We start from the raw sequence: 25,837 nt of genomic DNA, 5'->3' as shown, positions 1-25,837 counted from the left end.
AACTCTCGGAGCCAGTGGCTCCTTCTTCAGTCAGAAGAGTTGAAGGGGAAGAAAGATGGGTGAAGCAAAAGGACTAGAGAGGTCTAAGAAAAGGGATAGATTTTGGGAAAGTCACCCAGAACTATGGGTCAGGGAAGACTTAGTATACGAGGTGAAAAGGAAAGACTCTGAGAGCTTAAAAGGTTGAAGACAGGGTAATATGCAGACATAGATTACTGCTTAAATGTCATGCATGAGTTAACAAGAGTGAAGTTAATAAGAGTTCCACTTTTATTAACTCATGCATGATCTTTAAGCAGTAATCTCTGTAGGCATATTACCCTGACTTCAACCTTTAAGCTTTCAGGTTTTCAAATCTCGTCCGATGCAGTCCCCAATAATCAGTCTTTCCTTCTCATCCTGCACGGTAAGTCTCCCCTGACCCGTGGTTCTGGGTGACTTTCCCAAAATCTACCCTTTTCCTAGATATCTAGTCCTTTTCCTTCACCCCTCTTCCTTCCCCTTCAACCCTTCTGCCTGACGAAGGAGCCACTGGCACTGAAAGCTTGCCAATTACAACCATCTTTCATGTGTGTTCTGCTGCTGCTTGGTGAATAGATTTTTCATCCATCCAATAAAATAATGTTGTCTATTATTGTTTGTTTTCATTGTTAAATAGTATGTAGCTACCATAAGCTGCTTCATGTTTAATTAAGGAGGTTGTGCTGTTGGTGTTCATCTAGAGAGATTTATTCTTATATGTTGGCCAAGTGATTTGTTATGCTTTCTTGTTTTGTTATCCTGTATCCAATTGATCTTCCTCCTCTTTTTTAAAGTTCCAAATTATTATTTTTTCAGGATGTTTTAATCTAGAACAGGTATTCATAAAGTTTTAACTATTACCTTGAAATAATGAAGTTACATAATTAATCAATTGTATGTTTGCAGGTGCATGCCTCCCACCACACATTGAAATCCCCGCACCATAGTATTATAGCACTCCAGTAGAGGAGCCAAACAACTGGCATAGACTATTGTAAAGTGAAGTTTCCTATGATAATTCACTTGTGGCAACAGCAGAAGTGTTGCAACTATGTCAGGACAATCCCGGTAGCCATCTGGGTTGGTCTGACACAGCTGCAATAATTCTGCTGCTTCTGAAAGCAAATTACTGCACAATACTCCTCTTCATCATGGGACTGTGCCACTTTGGTTTTTGGCTTCTCTAATAGCTCTAGTAGCATGCTGCAGGACTGTAGCACTGCAATATCAGTGTGTGCCATGGCTGCAGACATGTGTCTGCAAGTAAGCAAACTAACAGAATTTTGTTTTTTCAAGATGATAATGAAAAGTTTGACTACCCCTTGTATTTACAACCTTACTTTGTTTATTGTTTAGTCAAAGTCTTGTTTCCTGAAATCTTAGCTCTATGTTTTCAGTCCGGATTATGTGTCTATCAGCCACTCAGTGTCTCAGCAATACAGTGAATTATTATTTGTACTGTCTCCATTATGTACATTCCACACTGGGCTTTCCTTATCAGTGTTGGTGTTTGGTTTTCATTTCATTTTTCCATTAATGCCTGAATTTCTCCAATCAGAGTGCCCCTCTCTCCAATTCCCCAAGACAACTTTTGCTTGCCTGTTTGTCAAGTTCCCGAATCCTTAGGTGCATAATTTTAGGTGCATAATCTTACTATGTATCACCTTCTTCATGCAATGGATGATCACTGTGTTCTATTCCCTTTATATATTTTTGTCAGTATCTCTCAGGTCAGTTATATTTTTGAAATGTTTGATCATTGGTATGCTTCAGTTGATTCTGTCATGCAACTTTGTAGTTTGTAAGGTTGCCAGTTGCTGTGATCACTTTGTTGTAACTTGATGTTGATGGTGTAGCCTTTTGTAATGTTGTTTTGTATTTTTTGATTTGGGTCAAACTTCCATTTTTACTGATTGTCGTACAGAATTCTCTCTCTCTCTCTCTCTCTCTCTCTCTCTCTCTCTCTCTCTCTCTCTCTCTCTGTGTGTGTGTGTGTGTGTGTGTGTGTGTGTGTGTGTGGTTTTTTTTTACCTGTCGAAACATCTTGTAAATAGTTTGAGTGATGTTCCTATTGAAGATCTTACAAAAATGCTGGAAACCACTTAAAAATGGTAAAGCAACAAACTTACAGAGTTTTTACGAGAGATTACGTGAATACTGAGGTACATTTATTTTTTCTAAGCTGCTACTGCTTTACTGTTTGAAACAATCACCAGCAATTGTAGAACAGCTAGACATTTCTATTGGGTTGGTGCAGAAATTCGTAGTGTTTTTCCATAAACACAACAGATACACATAACAGAGACTTTAGTCATCAATAATGTATTCTCCTTCACTATTTACAACAGTCTACCAGAGCTGGGGTAACTTTTCGGTTCCACGTGTATGGGAATCGCGTGGTTTTAGCGTAAAGAACTCGAGCCTTGTTTGGAGTGCTTTTTCATCTGAAAAGTAAGATTCTCGAAAGTTGTTCAGTACAGGAGCAGAAAAGATGATAATCTGAGGGCTCAAGATAGGATGAATAAGGTGGGTATGGAATGATTTTCCAACCCAACTCCTGTGGAGTTTTTTGTCAGTGTAGGCAGGATGCACGCAGTCGTTTTCATGGAGCAGCGTCACTTCATGCAGTCTTCCTGGTCTTTGTTCCTGGATTGTGTCTGCAAGATATCTCCGTTGCTGACTATAAATGTCTGCAATGATGATTTTACCTTTGGGAAGCAATTTATAGTACACACCACCATTGCTGTTCCACCAGATGCATAACATTATCTTTTGTGGATGCATGCAGGTTTTTGTGCGAGGAGTTGCTGCTTTTTTTGCGCTCCACCATTCATTTCTTTTTCTTATGTTAGCATAAAGACACTTTTTCTTGTTACCAGTAATGATACAGGATGGGACATATGGCCACCCCCTGATTTTTTTGGTTTGGGCCTAGAGCATGCGATACCCATACGCTTGATTTTTGAATCTTCCCGATTGCATGCAAATGAAGTGTGATTGTGGAATGATCACAGTTCTTGAGTACACTGGTGTGGATCATGAATAAGAAGAGTCACTAATGTCAAAATGAGTCTCCTTAAAATGAGAAAACTGTTTTCTTCTCATGCTCTTTCCAATGCCATGGTCCCCATACACGGTGCAAGTGTTTCTGTCTACCTACTATGTGTCACTCAGGCAGAAGAATATGTGGATTCCCCCACTTGTTGCTCCATTTTCTAGTGTCCACAACTCCACTCACTTGATCACATGACACTCAAATAGCAACAGTGAAATACAAATGAAAATGACAGTTGGTAAGTAAACCCATAACATCTGAAATACCAACGTGCAAAACAAAAAGGCTAAAAACTTGTGCACCAACTTAATACATACGCTATGGTGACAAAGGCCATTGGATACTCCTTTTGCCCAGTGTAGTGCATAGTGCAGCAACTCGATATGGCATGGACTCAACAAGTCATTGGAAGTCCCCTACAGAAATATTGAGCCATGCTGCCTCTGTAGCCGCCACAATTTCAAAAGTGTTACCAGTGCCGAATTTTGTGCATGAACTGACCTCTTGATTATGTCCCATAAATGTTCAGTGAGATTCATGTCAGGTGGTCTGGTGGTCATATCATTCACTCAAATTGTCCAGAATGTTCTTTAAACCAGTTACAAACAATTGTGGCCCAGCAACATAGCACATTGTCATCCAAAATAATTCCATCATTGTTTGGGAACGTGAAGTCCATCAATGGCTGCAAATGGTCTCCAAGTAGCCTAACATAACAATTTTCAGGCAATGATTGGTTCAGTTGGACCAGAGGACCTACTCCACCCCATGTAAACACTGCCCACAGCATTATGGGGCCACCACCAGCTTGCATAGTGCATTGTTGATGACTGGTCCATGGATTCATGCCAACCGATTAGCCCATTAACGCCAAATTTCGCCACACTGTCATAACGGTGTGTTCGTCGTACATCTTACATTTAGTTCTACGGTTATTTCAAGCATTGTTGCTTTTCTGATAGCATTGACAGCTCTATGCATACACCACTGCGCTCGGTTGTTAAGTGTAGGCCATTGTCTGTGGTGACAGGCAATGCCTGAAACTTTGTATTCTCGGCAAATTCTTGACATTGTGTATCTTGGAATGCTGAATTACGTAACAATTTCCAAAATGAAATGCCCCATGTGTCTAGCTCCAACCACCATTCTACATTCAAAGTCTGTTAATTCCTGTTGTGCAGCCATAATCGCATCGGGAACTTTTTCACATGAATCACTTGAGTACAAATGACAGCTCCGCCAATTTACCACCATTGTATAAAGTGTGTACAAAATATTACCGCCATTTGTGTATGTGCATTTCACTGTCACATGACTTTTTGTCACCTTAGTGTATAAGATATAAGACACAAGTTGGCGCTGACTATAAAGTGGCTTTTGCAAATTGTAGAAACCAAAGTGGATTTGATCAAGAAACACATTTAGCTATTATTGATTTCCTGGATGATTTTAAAGTGCTTAAAGGAAAAAAAAAAACCTATGGGATCTAATGAAACATAGAGGATACTCACTTCATCTCATTTTATCATTGAAAAGTTTTTATGAAAATAGTATGTTTGTGATTAATGTTGATGGTGAAACTAATGGACTTGATATATGTTAAGAGATAGAACCCATTACTTAATACAGGCTGTTCAAGCTTGTGTGCCTGCAGAGGGGCAGCTGGGCAGGTACAGGCACAGGTCAACAGTAGTAGGTGACAGCTGACTCGTGGGTTGTCTAGCTGCCAGGCTGTAGTGTACATGACTGTACTCCACTGGATGATCATATGGGAGCAGGTGTGGCCAAGCAACTTGGACATGTGCAGAATGTGTGTTAGAGGGCTTTCTGATGGGTAGGCTGCACTACCTGTGCGTATCTGTGACTGTGATAAGATGTGGGGAGGAACACCCTTGCCCAATGTGTCAGTGTTGGACCAGCCCGACTTAATTTATACATTGATGAGACTGCGTAAATTATACCATATAAGTAACGTAATAAATGATTGATTTTCTGTTGGTGAAGTTATTTGTTTGTGATTATCACTCTTAACTGATTTTCGGGGGATAAAAGAACAGCAAACAAAAGAAAATAAATAATTTCATATAGAATGAGATTTTCACTCTGCAGCGGAGTGTGCGCTGATATGAATCTTCCTGGCAGATTAAAACTGTGTGCCCGACCGAGACTCGAACTCGGGACCTTTGCCTTTCGCGGGCAAGTGCTCTACCATCTGAGCTACCGAAGCACGACTCACGCCCAGTCCTCACAGCTTTACTTCTGCCAGTACCTCGTCTCCTACCTTCCAAACTTTACAGAAGCTCTCCTGCGTACCTTGCAGAACTAGCACTCCTGAAAGAAAGGATACTGCGGTGACATGGCTTAGCCACAGTCTGGGGGATGTTTCCAGAATGAGATTTTTCACTCCGCAGTGGAGTGTGCGCTGATATGAAACTTCCTGGCAGATTGAAACTGTGTGCCCGACCGACAGCTACAATATATTTACAAAGTGCCAATAGTTTTGCTCGATGACTGTAAGATGTAATGGAATAAAACTCAAGTTAGTACTTAAAGACAAGAATGAGTAAATCAGAATAAAAGAAACCTGAAAATATATATTAAATGTTAGTAAAATGGTTCCTATTGCTACATTGCTGAATCAAAGTAACTCTTAGGTTTTAAACAGGAAGTGTAGAGATGTTAAAAGTATGGAGTAAGAAAGACTGAATCATACTTGTTTAGATTAGACAGAACTCTGTGCAGTAACCTGGTAAGAATATTGTAAGAGATGGGTTGAATGCCTAGAGAAAATTATTTTAAAAATGCTTCCAATGAATGGCAGACCAAGGTAAAGTTGGCTACTTAAAGAGGAAATAAATGTTCATATCATGGGAAGTGGAGAACAGGAAAAAAGTAATTGAGAATTGAGCATTACAAACTGTGTAAGTCATCAGTGTGGTGCAAAAGCTTCTTTTGAGCAGTTTTTCATGGAAATCATTCTAGTCACTTTGTGAAGTGATGATATGGAATTAAACTGTTGACATATTTTTATGTAGACTACATTGAACACTTCATTTTTCATAGTGTGTTAAACAGTAGCTTCCTTTGTGACTTTTTAAAGTTTTGTCTATTCCATGCATGCCTACTTACTTTACCTTCCATAATGTTAAATATTTGAAGTATTGTTGTATGTTTTAATCATATTGTAGTCATAAAGCTACTTAAATTAAACACATTGTTTTGGGGTGCGCTCTTTTAAGTTTTGATTTCTGTATAAAGTTTTTGAATGTTCTGCAGAAAATTAATAATACTGCTGCTCAAGTTTTATATTGCTTCTACATATATGCTAGATGAAAAGTTCTGATAATCCAATAATACTCAGCACACTTAATGTAGCGCTTGAAAATTTAGCTTTCAGAATTTAAAGCACTGCGGCACAAATCCCTTGGAAATTTTTTGCACCTCTTAGCACCCCAAAAGTAGAGCCCCATCATGTTACAGAGTGCATTGCGAGAGTTTGACTTCCTGCACGCGGAGGAACGGGACTTAAGCTCTGCAAGTGTGGCAGAGCCTCAGCGCTCTCCCTCGCCCCAACCAGTCATCCAGTTTCCAGACGATGAGGTACACGGTCCTACCTCTTCCCTCATTGATGGTTCATGTTATTTTCCCCTTATTAACAAATGTGTCATTCCTGCATGGGGCTGTCACCTGTAGCTCATTCAAGAGCTGCAGCAATTGCTCTTCTGTTCTACCTAGGTGATTTGGTGTGTAAATATTTACAGATATAACATTTTTACAAAACCTCTTTGGCTAAGAACATGGCAGCTTTGGCTTGTGCATGTAAATATAACCCAATCTTTGTGTGTAATTTTTAAACAGTTCCTAACAAAATTTTATAATGTGCTATTTATTCTTTGTAAAAAGGTAAGATATCTGCTACTGGCTTTCACATTTCTTAACAAAAGTAACCACATTAAAAAAAAAATTTAATTGATTTGTCCCTTTCAGTTATTGATATAATGCTAAACTATTTAATGTTGTTATCATACTGTCTCCGTATGCATGGTAATATCTGTGTATGTACGTATCTGTGTGTGTTTGCTTATTTGTTCAGGTTACCTGAGGCTAGAAATGCCTTGACATTCTGCTGTCATTGAAATTTTGAAAAAAGTGTTAATATATAGTGTGCCTATATTAGAAACACTTTGGGTATGAACTTAATACTCTATGTATATACATATATCATTACTTTGAGTATATTATTAAATATATCTGGGAACATCTTCAAAAACAAAATGTAGTGACAAAAGTAGTTACCTGTGTTCAGGTATTCTGTTTACTGTAAACTTGGAATTCTTGGATTATATAAAGGGAACGAAAATGTACCACTGTACAAAGAAAAAGTTTAACACTGTGACATTTTTGATGCATTATGTCTTCATCAAGTTTCAATTGGGGATACAACAATAATAACATCAGAACATAATTGTTTTCATGGTGGTGGTAAGAAATACCCACCAATGAAAACATTAAACTTCATGCTTTTTGATGTGCCTAAGCTGCCAAGTGTATGAGAACAAATACAGCAGCATTCACAAACACACAACTAGGCCTATATATTGATCAGTGTTGTATTTTTTCATGATTCTTATTTTCTAGTTTTTATGGTTTTAATTTTTGTGGTTTTTTACCTGTTCCACAGAATTAACAAAGTGTGTTTTAGTAATGCTGTGTTTTGTAATTAATGTGAACGAATTGTTTTCTATCATAAAACAATTTACTACACCAAGAAAACCTGCTATTTGAGCTAGTGGATGTATTCTCCATAATTAAATTTTCTTATTTTCAAGAATGCTATAGCCCCAACTATATAGAATAATTCATGACAATAAATATCTTCATGCACATTCAGTTGACTGTCAGTTTCAGTTAGAGATTTTTATAGCTAGTGTGCTTTTGTTGGATTGCCTTCTAAAATCTCTGCATTGTGATAAACCACTAACATGTGTTTTGATTTTTAGTATCTGTTTTAGTGTTTAGTGTATACAACCGTAACTAAAACAGCATGCATATTTAAAGGATGCCCATGAAAATGGTTAGAAAATAAATAATTATTTTTAGTGTATGACTGTGACAAGATGCCAGCTGTATCATATCATTTTGTATACTTAGAAAGTTAGTTTTTGTTAAAAGAAGTACACTTTAAAAATTTTACTTGTTGCTGCTCTATGCATCATTCTTTTTGTTCCAATTGATATAGAAGTATTAATGTAATAATGGAAAAGAAAAAAAACAAATAGTTGTTTTTATAGAAACATCTATCGTAATAATATGAAACAATGAGTAAAGATTTAGATTTTATTATTGGATTTCTTTCCTCTCCTCTCCTCTCCTCTCCTCTCCTCTCTTCCATACATCAAAATGATTCTGTGTTCCATACTACTGTTATATATTTAATAACTGGAAATTGCTCAGTGGTCTACTAATTGCTTTAACATACTGATGAAAAGAATGACAAAGGAGGCAAACCATACAATGAAATTTTTGAACCGTTAAGAAGGGCTTGAAAGGGGAAATATGGACAGAATTTATGTTGTATACAGGTATCATTTATAAGTATTTTATACAGGTATCATTTATAAGTTATTTCACAGTAATAGTAAGCTGCAGTATGATCAGAAGAAGACTAAATATCTTGAAAAAGATATATAGTTTCTGGCCTGTATGTAGACGTAGTACTGCTGATAGACCCAAATAAAAGTGGCCATTGCCCTACTGTATGTACCTGATTATAAGACGGTCTTTTTTCCCAAATAAGTCGTTTGAAAACTATTAGGTCATATCATATTCGCGCATTAAACGATTGCTGCCGAGGTCAGTGTTTTTACATTGTTTAATGGATTAATGTAGGGGTCATCTTATATTTAGAGATGTAACTTGGGCTGTTGAGGTTTTGAATAAATTTATTTTGAAGAATTTGGAAGAGTAGGATTGAGCAAACAATGCTTTCATTTAAATAGGCTTGAGATTTCCCTATATGTTGCAGCGCTCGATATGGTATTGACCTTACTGAATTGTGTGATATTTGACATGAGGTGCTAGTGCAAGGGATACACGAGAAACTGTGAACTAGGCACTACGACAGTATAATGCTCTGGTTAAAAATTGACAATTTTGTGAACCATTAGAGGAAATACTGTAGCATTAAATTCCATCAACTTAAAAACTTTTGTTGCATTTGAACAGATTTGTAATAAAAGTTCTCTCATATCTATGGATACCATATACATACATTTATGCTGCTTTTTAAGTACAGGTAAAATTCAAAGGTGAAAGTATTGCCCCTCAAACACCATGGCTTGACTCCAAACCCAACTCAGTATTTTATTTGTTTATGAGAAACAGTAATGATTTACTAAGTGGGTTGTAAATGAAAAATTGGGTTGCTGTTCAGCAGATTAGCACAGGTATTAAAGTACTGCAGAGAAACATCACCAGCTTTTAGAACAAGGTGGTGACAATTAAGATGAAAAGAGAAACAAAATTAATCCAAAATTAAATGTATAAAAAATAAAATAAATTACTCTGCAATTGTTATTGCAAGAATAAATTACAGTGGAAAGACCTGTTGTGGAGGTAGTACCAACAGATGTCACTAGATCGTGGGACGAGCAAAAGTTCAAGAATTGGACTGAATCATGATTGCGATCTTTTATTTATGTTTTAGTTGCTGTTTTTACATGTGACCTGCACCTAGAAGATATTACTGTCCGTGCCTCCCTCTTGCTCAGCTTGGCTGAGATCTCTGATGATTGTGGGGAGGGGAGTGGTGAACAAGCAGCAAATTTTGTCATGCTACCAATCATGGGAATGTATACTGCATACTTTGGCTTCTACCATGTTTAAACTGGAGTTTCCCAGAATCCATACGTACTCGGAATCTAACTGGTGTTAAAATTGGACAAATACTAAACAATAGAATACATTTCTGCAGGAGATGCTAGAAGTCTAGTTTGAGGCCAGTGGCATACTTCTGTATTTCATGCAGCAAAGTTGTCGACAATCACTGTGAGGTAAGATGGGAACAATATAGGGTATGTCAGCTGCTGGTTCTACACAGCCAGTGAGATAGCGGGCAGAAGTTTGAAAGCAAGAGACATTGGTAAGATAATCAGGTCAATATAGAAGTGAAATTTTTTATGTGTTGAGGAAAGAAAACAATTGTATTTTCAGGTCTCCTTGTAACCACAACATCAGAAATCGAAATATATTCAGAATAAATAGATAAATATTTATGAAACCAAAGATATAATATTCACAGCTGTCCTGATTGGATGATGATGAAGATTAAAAATAGTGATACCACAGACGATGGGCTGAATAAAAAAAAAGGCAGTGAAGATAAAAATTAATGTAAACAATGCTTTTTGTTTATTTTCTTTCTCCTTATATTATCAAAATGTAGACAGTGAATAAATGGCATAAGTTTAAAACAAGTGTAATGTTAACTTTTCAGGCAGATACTTTATGTCAATAAAAGTTCATAGTTTTGTTAGATAATTTTTAAAAAAAAGAAAGAAAGAAGGAGAGTTGTTTTATATTCAGGGTCGTCTCATGCTCGGGTAAATACTGTAAATATTTGGCTACTGTTGTCCTTACTACATGTAGGTCCCTCTCATCCTGAGACTGATTGACTTGCTCTATCTTTTATACTTCCACAACTGATCCCTTTCTCATCCCCAAGGAAGGAACTGTTAGTTTTGAAAGCTAGAGAGTGTATCACTTTTATCTGTGTCTATTGGCAGCACTGCACATTTTTTCCTTCTGAAGGCAAGAATTGACGAACAATTCTATCACATAATTTATCAGTTTTTTCGGTTGAATTTTCATTTGATACCATTGTCTTTAAAAATAAATTCATCCAAAGATGTTTTAAATGTCTGTACATATATTTTAAAGCAATGAAGGTGAAATACACAGCAAAAAAATCTAGTAGGAACATTTACTTACGAACTAGGGATTATTTTTGGCTAGTGGAAGGGAGAAAAGACCAGAGGCAACTGAAATTTTAATTATTAAGCAGCAAAGTTATCAAGATCTGAATGAAGAGAGAACAATGACAAAACTGCCCTCTCTCTCATCCTTGTTTTCCTTTGCCCCCTCCCCCCCCCACTATTACCCTCTGGTTTTCCTTTGCCCCCCCCCCCCCCCACTATTACCCTCTCCCCCAACCCCAACCTGCCAAAGATTGTTTGTTTCTTTCATTGTTAGTTGAATTCCCATTTTGTCCTACGTTCATTCTTGATCGAATTTGTTGTCAAATGCCCACTCCTTGAACAAATTAGGTGCTGTAGAGATACAGGCACTGGACTTGCATTTAAGAAGAGTGATGTTCAGATCACCATGTGATTGTCAGTTAGTTTGTCATGGATTCCTTAAACTGCTTAAGACGTATGACTGATATTGGAAAGGACATGGTTGATTTCCTTCCATTCCCTTGTGCAGTCTGGACACATGCTGTACCTCTAATGACATTGTTACTAATTGGCCATTAACTCCTCAGTTTTCCAACATCTTTCCTTATTTTGCTTGGTAGATTAACTGGCATTTGTTTTTATGTGTCAGCCAGCTGTCAGTTGCTGTAGAATTTTTTCTATCTTTAATCAGTTGTAATTTCATTTCAAAGATTCTTTAAGTGTAACTTTATGCGCTCTTTCATAAATAGTAATTTAAAAAATAAGAATCTGGAAGTTCCAGTTTTATGTTAAAAGGCTTCTGTATTGGCACACAGTGACTTTGAAAATGACTTTGAAAATGGAAGAACAAAGCTACTGTCTTTCATAGATACAGATTTAAATAAATAAGAAACGATTGTGAACATCTGAATGATGTAGTACATGTAGCCATAAGTAACACATTAAATCTCACTTAATGTCCTCTAAACATTCAGTGACATTTGCAGATGTATTTATGGCAGCATTGTATTAAAAACAGCAACATCAGGCTCTTTCAGCTCCAAATGTGTCATTGAAATTTCATTTTTTTGTTTCTTTTTTCAAAATTCCGCAAGATTCTTGTACCTTCAGATCTGCAATTTGTCAGTCCCATCTGTCCCTGTTTACATCCACTCCACTCGCTCATATTTCTGTCCAGTGTACTGTAACTACTAATAGTGAATCATATTAAGATCAAAAAAAATTCACATAATTTCAGCTGAATTGTTATAGACACCAGAAGTTTAGTTCTTCCAATATATAGTTTGCAAGTATGTGAATTGTGTAACTGATACCATTCACAGGTACCCTACGAGCAACCAGATGTTGTGAGAAGACCAATGGCACGAACATTAGAGTACAGAGACAGCGCCTATGAATCCCGTCGTCATTCACAGTTCACTGGAATGTCTATAGAAAATTTCCGCCTCCTTAGTGTACTTGGACGCGGCCACTTTGGGAAGGTACCGTTTTTATTTCAGTTCACAATTTAATGCAGGGTGTATATGGTATTTTCATTGGTATTGTTACAACTTTTAGGCGATTTTTAGCTGTATTTGTTATAGAATATGTCAGTACATTAACGATTAGTCAATAAATAACATGTAAACACTGAAGACATGAACATTTGAGTTTAATGAAAATCAGAGCTTGTCAAAATTATCTGTAAATGCAAACTGTTTTTAAAATTAGTATTGCGGATTTGTAAAATTTTGACTAAATCCACTTTCATACAGAGAAGCCATCTTCAATTTTAAGTTTTGGTAACTTATTTAAATTAAATGCTTGTTGGTAGAAATTCTGACCACTGTCTTAGATTTGTGGTGGTTTGTGATAATATGCCCAACTACTGCCTTTATTGTTTGGTTGTAGTCTTCACAGTTGTTTGCTAGCAAAATAGTGTTTACATTTCTCAAAACACAAAATAATTAAAAATAGGCACATGAAAACAAAGAGCGTGTTATGGATTGTGAGGTGACAACTAATAAGTGGAATATGTGTTGTATATCCTGTGGTTTTTCAAAGATTGAAATCAGTTAGGTCTTTTTCCTGAAAATTTTGTGTATGTTTTGTTTATTTTTAATGAAGGACTATGGCTTTCTTCCAGAAATGAAGCTAAACTGAATAGTTTCATTGTATACTTGTGTGGAGATTTCAGTCATCCAACTATCAGTTAGGATAATTACAGTTTTGTAAGTGTGACAAGAATTAAAATATTACTAAATTCATTCTTTTAAAACTACCTAGAACCTCTGCTGGGCACTTAATTGTGAATTGCAGAATAATCATGTAGCTGTAGAACAGATTGTTCGCTAGCCCACCCATAACGGAAATGTGTTGGGTCTAAAGACAGCAAATAGCCCGAACCTTTGTGATGATGTCACAACTGGTCGCAGTGGCCGTGCAGTTCTAGGTGCTGCAGTCCGGAACCACGGGGCTGCTACAGTCGCAGGTTCAAATCCTGCCTCGGGCATGGATGTGTGTGATGTCCTTAAGTTAGTTAGGTTTAAGTAGTTCTACGTTCTAGGGGACTGATGACCTAAGATGTTAAGTCTTGTAGTGCTCAGAGCCATTTGAACCTTTTTTTTATGTCTACATTCAAACTGGTCTTGGTGACCATGAGACAGTTATAGCAACCTTGGTAACTAAAGTAAAAATGGCAACTAAACCAAGTAGAAAGATTTGCGTGGTCAACAAATTAGATAAAGAGGCAGTAAGGCCATATCTGAATTATGAACTTGAAACATTAACCTTTGGGCAGGAGTATGTAGAAAAGATGTGGCACAAGTTTAAAACCATAACTGACCTTGCATTTGATAGTTATTTTGAGAAAACCCAAAGAAATTCTAGTCATGCATGAAAACTATTAGTGACACCATAGTCAGTGTCCAAATAGTTGTGGATGAGTCAGGAACTGAAACTGAGGGCAACGAAGCAAAAGAAGAAATGCTGAATTCTGTTTTCAAATGTTTCTTTTACGAGGGGAAAATCCAGGAATATTCTACCAATTAAATTCTCACACCATTGCAAAATGAATGAAGTTGATATTAGTGTCAGTAGAGTTGACAAACAACAGAAGTCATTAAAATTGAACAAAGCTCCAGAGCCAGGTGGAATCCCTGCCAGATTTACAGCAGAGTTAGTTCCTTTTTTAACCATGATAAAAAGCTGTGGCCCATGTTTTAAGAAAGCGTAAGTCACACAAGTCTGCAAGAAGGGTGGCAGGAGCAATCTACACAACTACCGTCTGATATCCTTGACGTCTATTTGTTGTAGAATCTTAGAATGTATTATGAACTCAAATTTGGTGGAGTATTTCAAACAGAATGACCTCCTCCATGCCAACCAGCTTGAATTCTGAAAACATCAGTCCTACAAAACCCAACTCATGTTTTCCTCTCATGACTTCCTGAAAACTATGGATCAGGGCCGTTGAGCAGATGCAGTATTTCTTTACTTCCAAAAGGCATTTGTCATTGTACTACAGCTCCACTTACTATTGAAAGTATGAGCATATGAAGTATAAAGTGAAATTTGTGACTGGATTCAGAATTTCTTGGTTGGGAGGATGCTGGAAAGTCGTCAACAGATGTAGAAGTAAGTTGAGGTGTGCTCTAGAGAAGTATGTTGGGACACACTTTTCATGATGTACATAAATGATCTTACAGACGATATTAATAATAACCTCAGACTTATTGTCGATGATGCATTTATCTATAATGAACTGCTGTCTGGAAAAGGTAAAAAATATTCAGTAGGATGTTGATAGTATTTTAAAGAAATGTAAAGATCGACAACTTGTTTTAAATGTTCAGAAATATAAAATTTTGCTCTCTACAAAATGGGAAATATTTAGTGTCCTATGACTACAAAGTCAATGAGGGATAATTGCAATTGGTCAGCTCATACAAATATCAGGGTGTAAAAGTTTGTAGAGATATGAAATATATGGTCAGTCATAAGTACGGCAGGTGGTAGACCAATTTATTGGCAGAATATCTAGCGTAATGCAATCAGTCAGCAAAGTAGATTGATTACGTGACCTATTGTAGAATATTGCTAAAGTGTGTGGTACCCGTACCTGATAGGACTAACAGGGAATATTGAATGTCTGCAAAGAAGGTCACAACATAATAAATCTAGGAATATACTACAACCCCTACCTATTGTTCCCCTTCATATTGCTCACAATCATAAAATTAGACAGAGGAAGAAGCCCAAATAACTAGTATGCTCTTCACAGTGGTTTGTAGAGAATTGATGTAGATGTAAGTATGTCATGTACCTTGTAGGAGGGTGGTTCTTAATTGCTATTATGTATGGTACATTGCTTTCACAGTTCATTGAAATAGAACTGTCCTTTATTGTTCATAATTTGTCACTCTCTACAGTTTGTTTTCAATTTTTTTCTATTTTTTTTCAGGTTATCCTGGCACAGTATCGTAACACAGGAGAATATTTTGCAATCAAAGCTTTGAAAAAAGGTGACATCATTGCCAGAGATGAAGTAGAATCTCTTCTTTCAGAAAAAAGAATCTTTGAAGTAGCAAACACAATACGACATCCCTTTTTGGTGAACCTTTTTGCTTGCTTTCAAACAGAAGTAAGTATTGAAATTCAAATAATCAGTCATTGAACTAAAAAATATTTCACGGGGAAGATGGGGCTTGAGAGACAACTGAAAGTTTTGCATAAATGTTAGTAATTATTGATATTATTTCATGTTTGGAGGATGGGGTGTACATAGTTCTTTTTTTCCTTTTCTCAAAAATATGAAAAAACGTACATTCTTCAACTTGTTCAGCAAATTTAACAACATTTTTATTCAGAATTTTTTAAAATCATTCTATCTTGTTTTGAGTCCCATTCTTTTTGATCATTTAATTAATTCATTTATCATATTCTGTTGTTAGAATGGAGGATTATAGTGTTACTTAAATGGGTACTGGATATAGAAGCAAAGAACTATATTTGAATTGCTCTCTCATAGTACCCATCAAAGCAAATGTAATAAATTAATTAGGATACTCCAACAATAAACCTTTACTGCAGTCAGTAGATAAGTGACCAAAATTATGCTAATCTGAATTCCGTTGTTTTAATTTTGTTTATATTACGCTGCCATAATTCTGTTTCTTTCCCAGTGTTGTAATTTCTTCCATTCACTCATTCAAAATGCAATTACCATGGTAGCATTCGCTGTAACTGTAACACCCCAATAGTTTCCTCAAACAATTAGCTCAAAACTGAAGTCATTTAGTTGTCTTTATGTGTGGATTTGGGATAACAGGTGTGTTTCTTTCAGAGAGTGTGGCATAACACTTGTTTTATGGTACAGTGTCACAAAATTGCCTGTTTGTGCAAGTACAGGTAATTTTGCAGCATTAATATAATTGCCACCAGTTGTTTACAGGCACAGGGCTAGACACATTTCAGTAGAATTGTATTTGATGTGTAGCACTCAGATTATTGCTAATCAGTATGTTTGCAGTATGTGAGTATGTACATTTGACAGCACAGAAATGGTGGCAGAAAATCACAGCCAGACAAAAGTTCGGTACTGCGCTGACACAAATGAGATGCAGTATGTCAGTTTTCCAGATTATGTTGCAAACGTGTAGAAGAGAAATTATTAATTCAAATGTTACGCAAAAATGATGATGACTGTATTATAAACTTATACCAAGAAGTCACAAAAGCTTTTCTGTAAATAAAACGTGTTATTTGCTGTAGATAAAATACATTCAAGGGCTGTCCAAAAATATATATAGAATAAATATTTATTCATAGAGAATTATTTGACACTAGTCACTTTCAAAGTAGTTCCTTTCAGCTTCTTCATACTTATCTTAACATTACTGCCGTTGCTGGAAGAATCGGCGGAAAGCCTCTTTTGTTATGGTGTGGAGCTGCTTCTTCTAAGTCTGCATAATGTCTTCCCTATTCTGAAATCTGGTCCGTTTCAGAATCTTTTTAGTTTAGGGAAAAGCCAGAACTCACTCAGTGCTAGGTAAGGGGGAATAGGGAGGCCAACAAACCACAGCCGTATTGTGTTTGGCCAAAAAAACTCTGAATTAATTGAGAATGATACTTTTGGTGAAGGTGCCAACTGCCTGCTGCCCATAAGTCTGGCCATTTATATCTCGTGGCTTCACAAAGGTGATCCAGAACCCCTTGGTAGTACTCCTTTTGACATTAGTACTTTCTGGGGCGCACTCGTGGTGGACTATGCCATTTGAGGCAAAAAAGATCATCAGCGTGACTTTCACTTTGCTGCGGACATGCCTCCCTTTTTGGGGGCTCAAGGATGATGGATGCTTCTATTGTGATGATTCTTTGTGAGCTGTACTCATAAAACAGGCACTCATCACCAGTGATCACTGTAAAGGAAGTTGGGATTACTTTTGACAGTATCCAACATGGCCTTTGCAATCTCTGAACAAAGTTGCTTTTGCTCAGTTGTTAGCTGCTTTGCTACTATTTTGCTGAGATTCTCCTGAAGTCCATACATTCCGTTAAAATGGAATGAATAGGTCAGATACTAAATTTAACCTTGTGTGTGAGTTCTCAGACTGTGATTTGTCTATCCTGCATCACCAGATCCCTTATTTGTTCAACAACAACAACAACAACAACCTCATTTTCAGATATTGTGGTCCTACCTGAACATGTTTCCCTCTTCACTGATGAGTGGCCATCTTTGAAACAGTTGTACCTCTTCTTTATCTGTGTGGTACCAGTTGCTCCATCCCCAAACACTTGTCGAATCATGTGAATTGTTTCAAATTGAGAACTGCCAAGATTAAAATAAAATTTAATGCAATAACATTATTTCACTTTTTCTGCCATTTTGCCAACAAGTCAAAGTCTGACAACTACCACTTACAAGTGTTCACTCACCAACGGCTAGCCAGTGATGGGTTGTTTACGTAGTCATGAAAAAATCAGGCATATACCTACAGACATATAGAATGCATGTGCCCTGAAGCTATTCTTGGTTTCTATAATAAAAAATAAAATTGGATACTTTTTGAATAGCCCTTGTAGATATGTAACAAGGTAATATTTGTTGGTCATCCCTGTAGCTGAGTTGTCAACCTGTAGGTTTTCTATGTAATATTGACTGCAAGGACAGATAGTGTTGTGTCGCTCACTTCCACATATTCAACAAGGTGAAGAATACTGGCTGGGCTTATAGAAAGGACATTACACTTTTGCTGTTTGTGGAAGTGCGAATAGGCAGCAGTAGGAGGCATCACAAAATACCTCTTGTATTTTTTTGTCAGGGAAACAAACAGCTTCTGAATGTCATTTTGATGAATTTCTTGCCGTACCAGAGACACATGTGACATCAGTTTCAGTGATGTACGAAAGCCTTCTTTAAGCTTAGAGAAAGTCATAGAGTGAGTGAAAGAAAACCTGAACAAGTCCCTTCCCACCACACCCCTCACACCCTATTTCCACTTTTCACCTGCATAACCATCAGTGACAAAGCTGAAATGGTATACTGATGTGTCCATCAAACTCCACTCTTTTTACCCTTTTGGGTTTTTTTTATATTGGCTTGCTCCTATAAAGGAGTATGTTCTTTCCCTGCTGATCTTAATTTACCAATATTTACATACTTAATACTCTTTCTTCTGTAGACACTGTGTGTTAATCTGCTCAAATTTTTACTGCATTATAGGGAGTTTTAAATATGGGTATGACATTGTTAAGTGCCTCAAGGTCTTCTGTCACATTTGTAGTAGTTTACAGTGTCTATGTGTTTCTTTTATTCATAGTAACATTTTGTTACAGCTGTTGTAACTATAGTGAATTTCAATATTGTAAATGTATGGGTTGTAATAAGTGTGGAAGCATTGCAACAGCACAACTCATGTTAGTTAAAAATGTCAGTGAATCTTCCAGTATCTTATGCTTTGTGTTTCACTTCCTCGCGTCTGCCTCTCACGTCTTGGCATGCCATTGATTGCTGTGGAATCATCTTCATCAATTTATATTCTCGTGATTGTTTCATATTCATATCACTTACAGTGTTTCCGAGTAAGTATGTTACTGAACTAAATATCTGTTCTTGTTAAAGGCTCATGTGTGCTTTGTAATGGAGTATGCCGCTGGTGGAGACTTAATGATGCATATACATGCGGATGTTTTCACTGAGCCTCGAGCAGTGTTTTATGCAGCTTGCGTTGTTCTTGGCCTACAGTATCTTCATGAAAGCAAAATAATATATAGGTATGTTTGGCAGCAATTAGTAAAGAGTATAATTCTGGGAAACATTATTACTGAATTATGCTGCAGTTTGCATTTCAAGACTATATCAGTGTCTAACTTTGCTTATGTTTCAGAGACCTGAAACTGGATAATTTATTGCTGGATACAGAAGGTTATGTAAAAATTGCTGATTTTGGATTATGTAAGGAAGGTATGGCATATGGAGATCGGACTGGAACATTTTGTGGTACCCCCGAATTTCTTGCACCTGAAGTATTAACGGAGACATCTTACACTCGTGCTGTGGACTGGTGGGGACTTGGAGTATTAATTTTTGAAATGCTTGTTGGTGAGGTATGTTTGACAGCACAGTATTATTGTTGAAGTTACAATGACACAGTTATAAGCATGTTTCCAACAGGAGAAATTATATAAGTTGTATACACTTTTGTTTAAATGACACTTCTGGCCATTTAAAGATGAGAATAAAGTGTAAGTTATTAATTTTTAACACATTGCAGGGATTTACCCCCATTGACCCGTAATGTAAACAAATGTAATGCATTGTGCATAAGTAGTTCATAGGAGCCATTATGGTTTATTTACACATTTCTGAAGAGTCGCTGAAAGCAGTCACAACCTTTGCATATCTGGGAAAAGCTGTGCTGAGCTATTTAAACCAGAAAACTTAATTGCAAGAAAGGCAGATAGCAGACTGTGTGAATCTCCAAAAGAATCTTGGCCACTTATGAAGCAGGTACCTTACAAAACCCTCTTTTGACCAATACTTAAATTTTGCTCCTTAGTGTAGGACCCATACAAGAAAGGATTGATAGAGAAAACAGACACAGTCCAAAGAAGAGCAGTGTGTTTGATTGCAGGTTTATTTGTGAAGTGTGGAAGTGTCATGGAGACGTTCATTGAACTCCTGTGACAGACATTATGTGAGAGATGTTGTGCTTCATAGTTTATTTACAATTATAGTTCACCAGAAATACTTCTGTAGAGCAGTCAACTGACAAAAGTGCTTGTTACTGTGCTGCAGCAGATTCGTTTGCCACGAAGGCCTAAGCTGTAGGGATACATGAAAGTGTATACCTGTGGCAAACGAATCTGCTCCAATCCTGAATCCCTGAACCATTACACCATTAACCTGAAGACAGCTTTCGCATCCTGCAACTACCCTCCTGACCTGGTACAGAAGCAAATAACCATAGCCACTTCCTCATCCCCTCAAACCCAGAACCTCCCACAGAAGAACCCCAAAAGTGCCCCACTTGTGACAGGATACTTTCTGGGACTGGATCATACTCTGAATGTGGCTCTCCAGCAGGGATACGACTTCCTCAAATACTGCCCTGAAATGAGATCCATCCTACCTGAAATCCTCCCCACTCCACCAAGAGTGTCTTTCCGCCGTCCACCAAACCTTTGTTACCTCTTGGTTCATCCCTATGAAATCCCCAAACCATCTTCCCTACCCTCTGGATCCTACCCTTGTAACCGCCCCCGGTGTAAAACCTGTCCCATGCATCGTCCCACCACCGCCTATTTCAGTCCTGTAACCCGGAAGGTGTACATGATTAGAGGAAGAGCCACGTGTGAAAGCACCCAAGTGATGTACCAACTGACATGCCTACACTGTGAAGCCTTCTATGTGGGAAACACCAGCAACAAACTGTCCATTTGCATGAACGGACACAAGCAGACAGTGTTTGTTGGTAATGAGGATCACCCTGCGGCCAAACATGCCCTGGTGCACGGACAGCACATCTTGGCACAGTGTTACACCATCCGGGTTATCTGGACACTTCCCACTGACACCAACCTATCAGAACTCCGGAGATGGGAACTTGCCCTTTAATATATTCTCTCTTCTCGTTAGCCACCAGGCCTCAACCTCCGCTAATTTCAAGTTGCCGCCCCTCGTACATCATCTGTCATTCAACAACATCTTTGCCTCTGTACTTCTGCCTCGACTGACATCTCTGCCCAACCTCTTTGAATTTACATATGTCCGTCTGTGTCTGTATATGTGCGGATGAATATGTGTGTGTGTGCACGCGAGTGTATACCTGTCCTTTTTCCCCCCTAAGGTAAGTCTTTCCGCTTCCGGGATTGGAATGACTCCTTACCCTCTCCCTTAAAACCCACATCCTTTCGGCTTTCTCTCTCCTTCCCTCTTTCCTGATGAAGCAACCTTGGGTTGCGAAAGATTGAAATTTGTATGTGTGTTTTTTATTGTGTCTATCTACCAGCACTTTCTCGTTTGGTAAGTCACAGCATCTTTGTAATAGAGGGAAACATTCCACGTCGGAAAAATGTATATAAAAAACAAAGATGCTGTAACTTACCACATATATATATATATCAAAAAACAAAGATGTTGTGACTTACCAAACGAAAGCGCTGGCAGGTCGAAAGACACACAAACATACACACAAAATTCAAGCTTTCGCAACAAACTGTTGCCTCATCAGGAAAGGGGGAAGGAGAGGGAAAGACGAAAGGATGTGGGTTTTAAGGGAGAGGGTAAGGAGTCATTCCAATCCCGGGAGCGGAAAGACTTACCTTAGGGGGAAAAAGGGACGGGTATACACTCGCGCGCGCGCGCACACACACACACACACACACACACACACACACACACACACACACACACACATATCCATCCACACATATACAGACACAAGAAGACATAAATTTTTATTTTCATTTTCATTTCAGCCTCATGGTACACTTTCCACCTTCTAATACCATGTCAGGACATCTCTGCCCAAACTCTTTGTCTTTAAATATGTCTGGGATACAGTCCTGAGAGAAGAATGACACATGAACAGATGTGAAGTGGAGAGTGCTTGTAAATTATTCCCAGACAACTGGAGTGGAAAACTGATGGTGGTGATAGTGGTGGTGGTGGTGGTGTGATGATGATTATGGTACAGTTAATGAACTGTTTAGTTACAATCTTGGAGACAAAAGTTATTTTGCCTCAGGCACTAATATTAAGTGGCTAGACTTTGAGGTGAACATCCGGCCTGTCAGCCAGTTTTAGTTGGAGATCTGTATTCAAATTGTTGACCAAAACTCAGTTTTAATCTGTTATGTAGTTCCAATTTAGTGATCACATGCGATATTATTATGTATATTCTGTATCATCAAAGAACAGATATTACAATTCAAGTATGAATTTTCACTCTGAAATGGAGTGTATGCTGCTTTTAAACTTCCAGGCAGATTAAAAATGTGTGCCGGGCAGAGATTTGAACCTGAAACTTCACCTTTGAGCCCAAGTGGTCTACCAGTTAAGCTGTCCAAGCAGTACTCATGATCCACCCTCTCACCTTTACTTTTGCCAGTACTTCTCTCCTACCTTCCAAACTGTAGTAGTAGTAGTAGTAGCAGCAGCAGCAGCAGCAGCAGCAGCTTTATTCATCTGTAAATCTCTTTTTACAAAGATATAGGACAGGTCCCCAAAGTATTTACAAATTTAGGTCAATTTAAAATAAGCTAACTCGTATACATATATCTAAAAACAAAGATGATGTGACTCACCAAACGAAAGCGCTGGCATGTCGATAGACACACAAACATACACACAAAATACAAGCTTTCGCAACCAACGGTTGCTTCATCAGGAAAGAGGGAAAGACGAAAGGATGTGGGTTTTAAGGGAGAGGGTAAGGAGTCATTCCAATCCCGGGAGCGGAAAGACTTACCTTAGGGGGGAAAAAGGACAGGTATACACTTGCACACACACATATCCATCCGCACATACAAAGATACAAGCAGACATTTGTAAAGGCAATGAAAACTCTTTGCCTTTACAAATGTCTGCTTGTGTCTGTGTATGTGCGGATGGATGTGTGTGTGTGTGTGTGTGTGTGTGTGTGTGTGTGTGTGTGTGTGTGCGTGTGTGTGTGTGTGTGTGTGTGTGCGTGCGAGTGTATACCTGTCCTTTTTTCCCCGTAAGGTAAGTCTTTCCGCTCCCGGGATTGGAATGACTCCTTACCCTCTCCCTTAAAACCCACATCCTTTCGTCTTTCCCTCTCCTTCCCTCTTTCCTGATGAAGTAACCGTTGGTTGCAAAAGCTTGAATTTTGTGTGTTTGTTTGTGTGTCTATCAACATGCCAGCACTTTCGTTTGGTAAGTCACATCATCTTTGTTTTTAGATATATTTCTCCCATGTGGAATGTTTCCCTCTATTATATTCATATCACTAATTCGTATACACATATATTTACAGACTTCTAGTTAGAGACAATCATTAGATTTACTCCTGGTATAAAATACTTTTTTTTACAAATAGCTTATTAATTAATGTAATGCACACACTATACACACATTGTTTCACACACACACACACACACACACACACACACACACACACACACACAAACTGGTGATCTCTGGGCCATTTTCTGTACCACAACTTCCTATTTGCTATACTGAAAAACTGAGTCAGCATCCCTCCATAATGAGTGAGATGTTGAGCTCAGAAAGAGGAAGAGGTGTTAGTATAGTGCTATGCATAGCTTGGGGGTAAGCATTTCTAGAAAGGAAAAAAGAAGAGAAAAAACATAAAGTGAAGGTGTTATATGGAAAGTTGGTTATTTTATAATCATCATTATTATTATTATTATTATTATTATTATTATTATTATTATTTGTATAATATTTTTTTATCAAACCCCCACTCTGTTTTAGCTAAGTAATCGTTCAATGTATAAAATGCATTGCATATCAGGTACTTTTTAGCTGCCTTTTTAAATAAGTGTATTTTTGCAATTTCTGTAATCTGTTTTGGTAATTTACTGTAGAGGTTTATTCCTTGGTAGAAAATGCTGTTTCGAGTTTTATGTGTATTTTTTCTTGGTAAATGTAAGTTGAGTCTATCTCTTGTTGCACGGTCATAGTCAGAGCTGTTTGTGCAGTAATTACCAGTGTAATTTTTGATGTGTACAACTGACTGGTAAATGTATTCACAAGGAGCAGTTAAAATCCCCAGTGTTTTGAACAAATCTTTACAATGAGATCGACTAGTATTTTTGGTTATTATTTTTATGGCTCTTTTCTGGAGTTTGAAAATTGTGTTCATATTTTGTGCATTTGTTCCCCAAAAAAAGAGTGCCCATAGCTAAGAATTGGGTGTACATATGAATAATATGTAACAAAAAGTCACTGCACGTTACACACTGATAGGATTCTAAGGGCATAACATGCTGATGATATTCTGTTTGCAAGTACCTTTGTGTGATCACACCACTTCAACTGAGAATCAATATTCATTCCTAGAAATTTTGCATTTGTTACACAGTCTATAGAGGTGCCATCTACGTTTAATTCAACATTGTCATTTTTCCTCTTCAAACTGAAATTCTTGGCATTAGTTTTTTTTATGTTAAATGTCACTTTATTGCTTATTGACCAATCATAAACTTCCTTGAGAATTTCATTTGCTTTCTCGGCAAGGAGTTCTCTTGTTTTCTCAGTGACTATAATGTTGTTGTCATCAGCGAAGAGAATTTTTTCACCATGAGTAACACTACTGGGAAAGTCATAGATGTATGTCAGGAACATTATTGGTCCTAATATGCTACCTTGCGGAACCCCTATATTAATGTATTTTGGTTCTGATAAATGTTTTACTAAATGTTTGGATGTATATGAAGTATATGTTATCTCTACTCTTTGTACCCTATCTGTTAGGTATGATGGAAACCTGTCATTAGCTACCCTTCTTATTCCTAATGCTTCTAATTTATTTAATAGAATCTTGTTGTCGACAGTATCAAACGCCATAGAAAGATCCAAAAATATGCCTGTGACACACTCATCTTTATCAAGAGCATCAAGTACAACTTTTGTGAATTCTACAATGGCTGACTCTGTATTTTGGCCAATTCAGAAACCAAACTGTGATTCACTTAAAAGATTGTATTTATTCAGGTAATTCATTAATCTGTCTTTCAAAATTGCTTTTATTATTTTTGAGAATGATGACAGCAGGGAAATGGGCCAGTAATTTTCTGTGTCTTCTCCATTACCTTTCTTAAGCAAAGGTACAACTCTTGCCTGTTTTAACTGCACTGGAAATGTCCCTGAAGTGAAGGATTCATTTATTATAATTGTTAAGTGGCCTTGTATAATCCCTATGCATTGTTTCAGTACACACATTGGTACTTCATCTAAGCCTAGTGACTTTTTATTTTTTAGTTTTTGAACATTTTCATTGACTTCATTCTCAGTGGTTGAAAGCAACATCATTGTATTTAGTGCAACAGTATTTACAGGTGTTATGTTTGTTTGTGGGAATTTTTGATGTAATTTCTCTGCAATACTTGAAAAATGATCTTTTACATAGTTTGATAAGTGTTGTGGATCATTTATTACCTTATTCCGCTCGCTTAGCAGTATGTTATTCTGCGTTTGTTTCTCTCCCCGTTTCCTTTTTTATAACATCCCAGACTGATTTGCTTTTATTCTCTGCATTATATATTATTTTGCCATTAAATAACTTTTTTGCAGCAATCAGCACCTTCCTATAGATCGTTTTGTATCTATGATAGA

The 25,837-nt window shown here is 37.4% G+C and overlaps 1 protein-coding gene across 3 annotated transcripts in view; it reads left to right on the top strand.

Annotated features, from left to right (window-relative positions):
* Window positions 1-25,837, top strand: part of LOC124612286 (serine/threonine-protein kinase N) — a 311,276-nt gene that overhangs the window by 261,461 nt on the left and 23,978 nt on the right. For 2 of the 3 annotated variants that reach the window (XM_047140393.1, XM_047140392.1), the window contains exons 12-16: window positions 6,557-6,676; window positions 12,354-12,512; window positions 15,473-15,652; window positions 19,136-19,287; window positions 19,401-19,620. In XM_047140393.1, the coding sequence (XP_046996349.1) occupies window positions 6,557-6,676; window positions 12,354-12,512; window positions 15,473-15,652; window positions 19,136-19,287; window positions 19,401-19,620 (831 nt within the window). The remainder of the gene's footprint in view (window positions 1-6,556; window positions 6,677-12,353; window positions 12,513-15,472; window positions 15,653-19,135; window positions 19,288-19,400; window positions 19,621-25,837) is intronic. The other variant, XM_047140394.1, reaches the window with a different exon arrangement.

The sequence above is a fragment of the Schistocerca americana genome, chromosome 4 (assembly GCF_021461395.2).
Source record: "Schistocerca americana isolate TAMUIC-IGC-003095 chromosome 4, iqSchAmer2.1, whole genome shotgun sequence".
NCBI classification, from domain to species: domain Eukaryota; kingdom Metazoa; phylum Arthropoda; class Insecta; order Orthoptera; family Acrididae; genus Schistocerca; species Schistocerca americana.
This window is presented reverse-complemented; position numbering and strand designations above follow the sequence as displayed.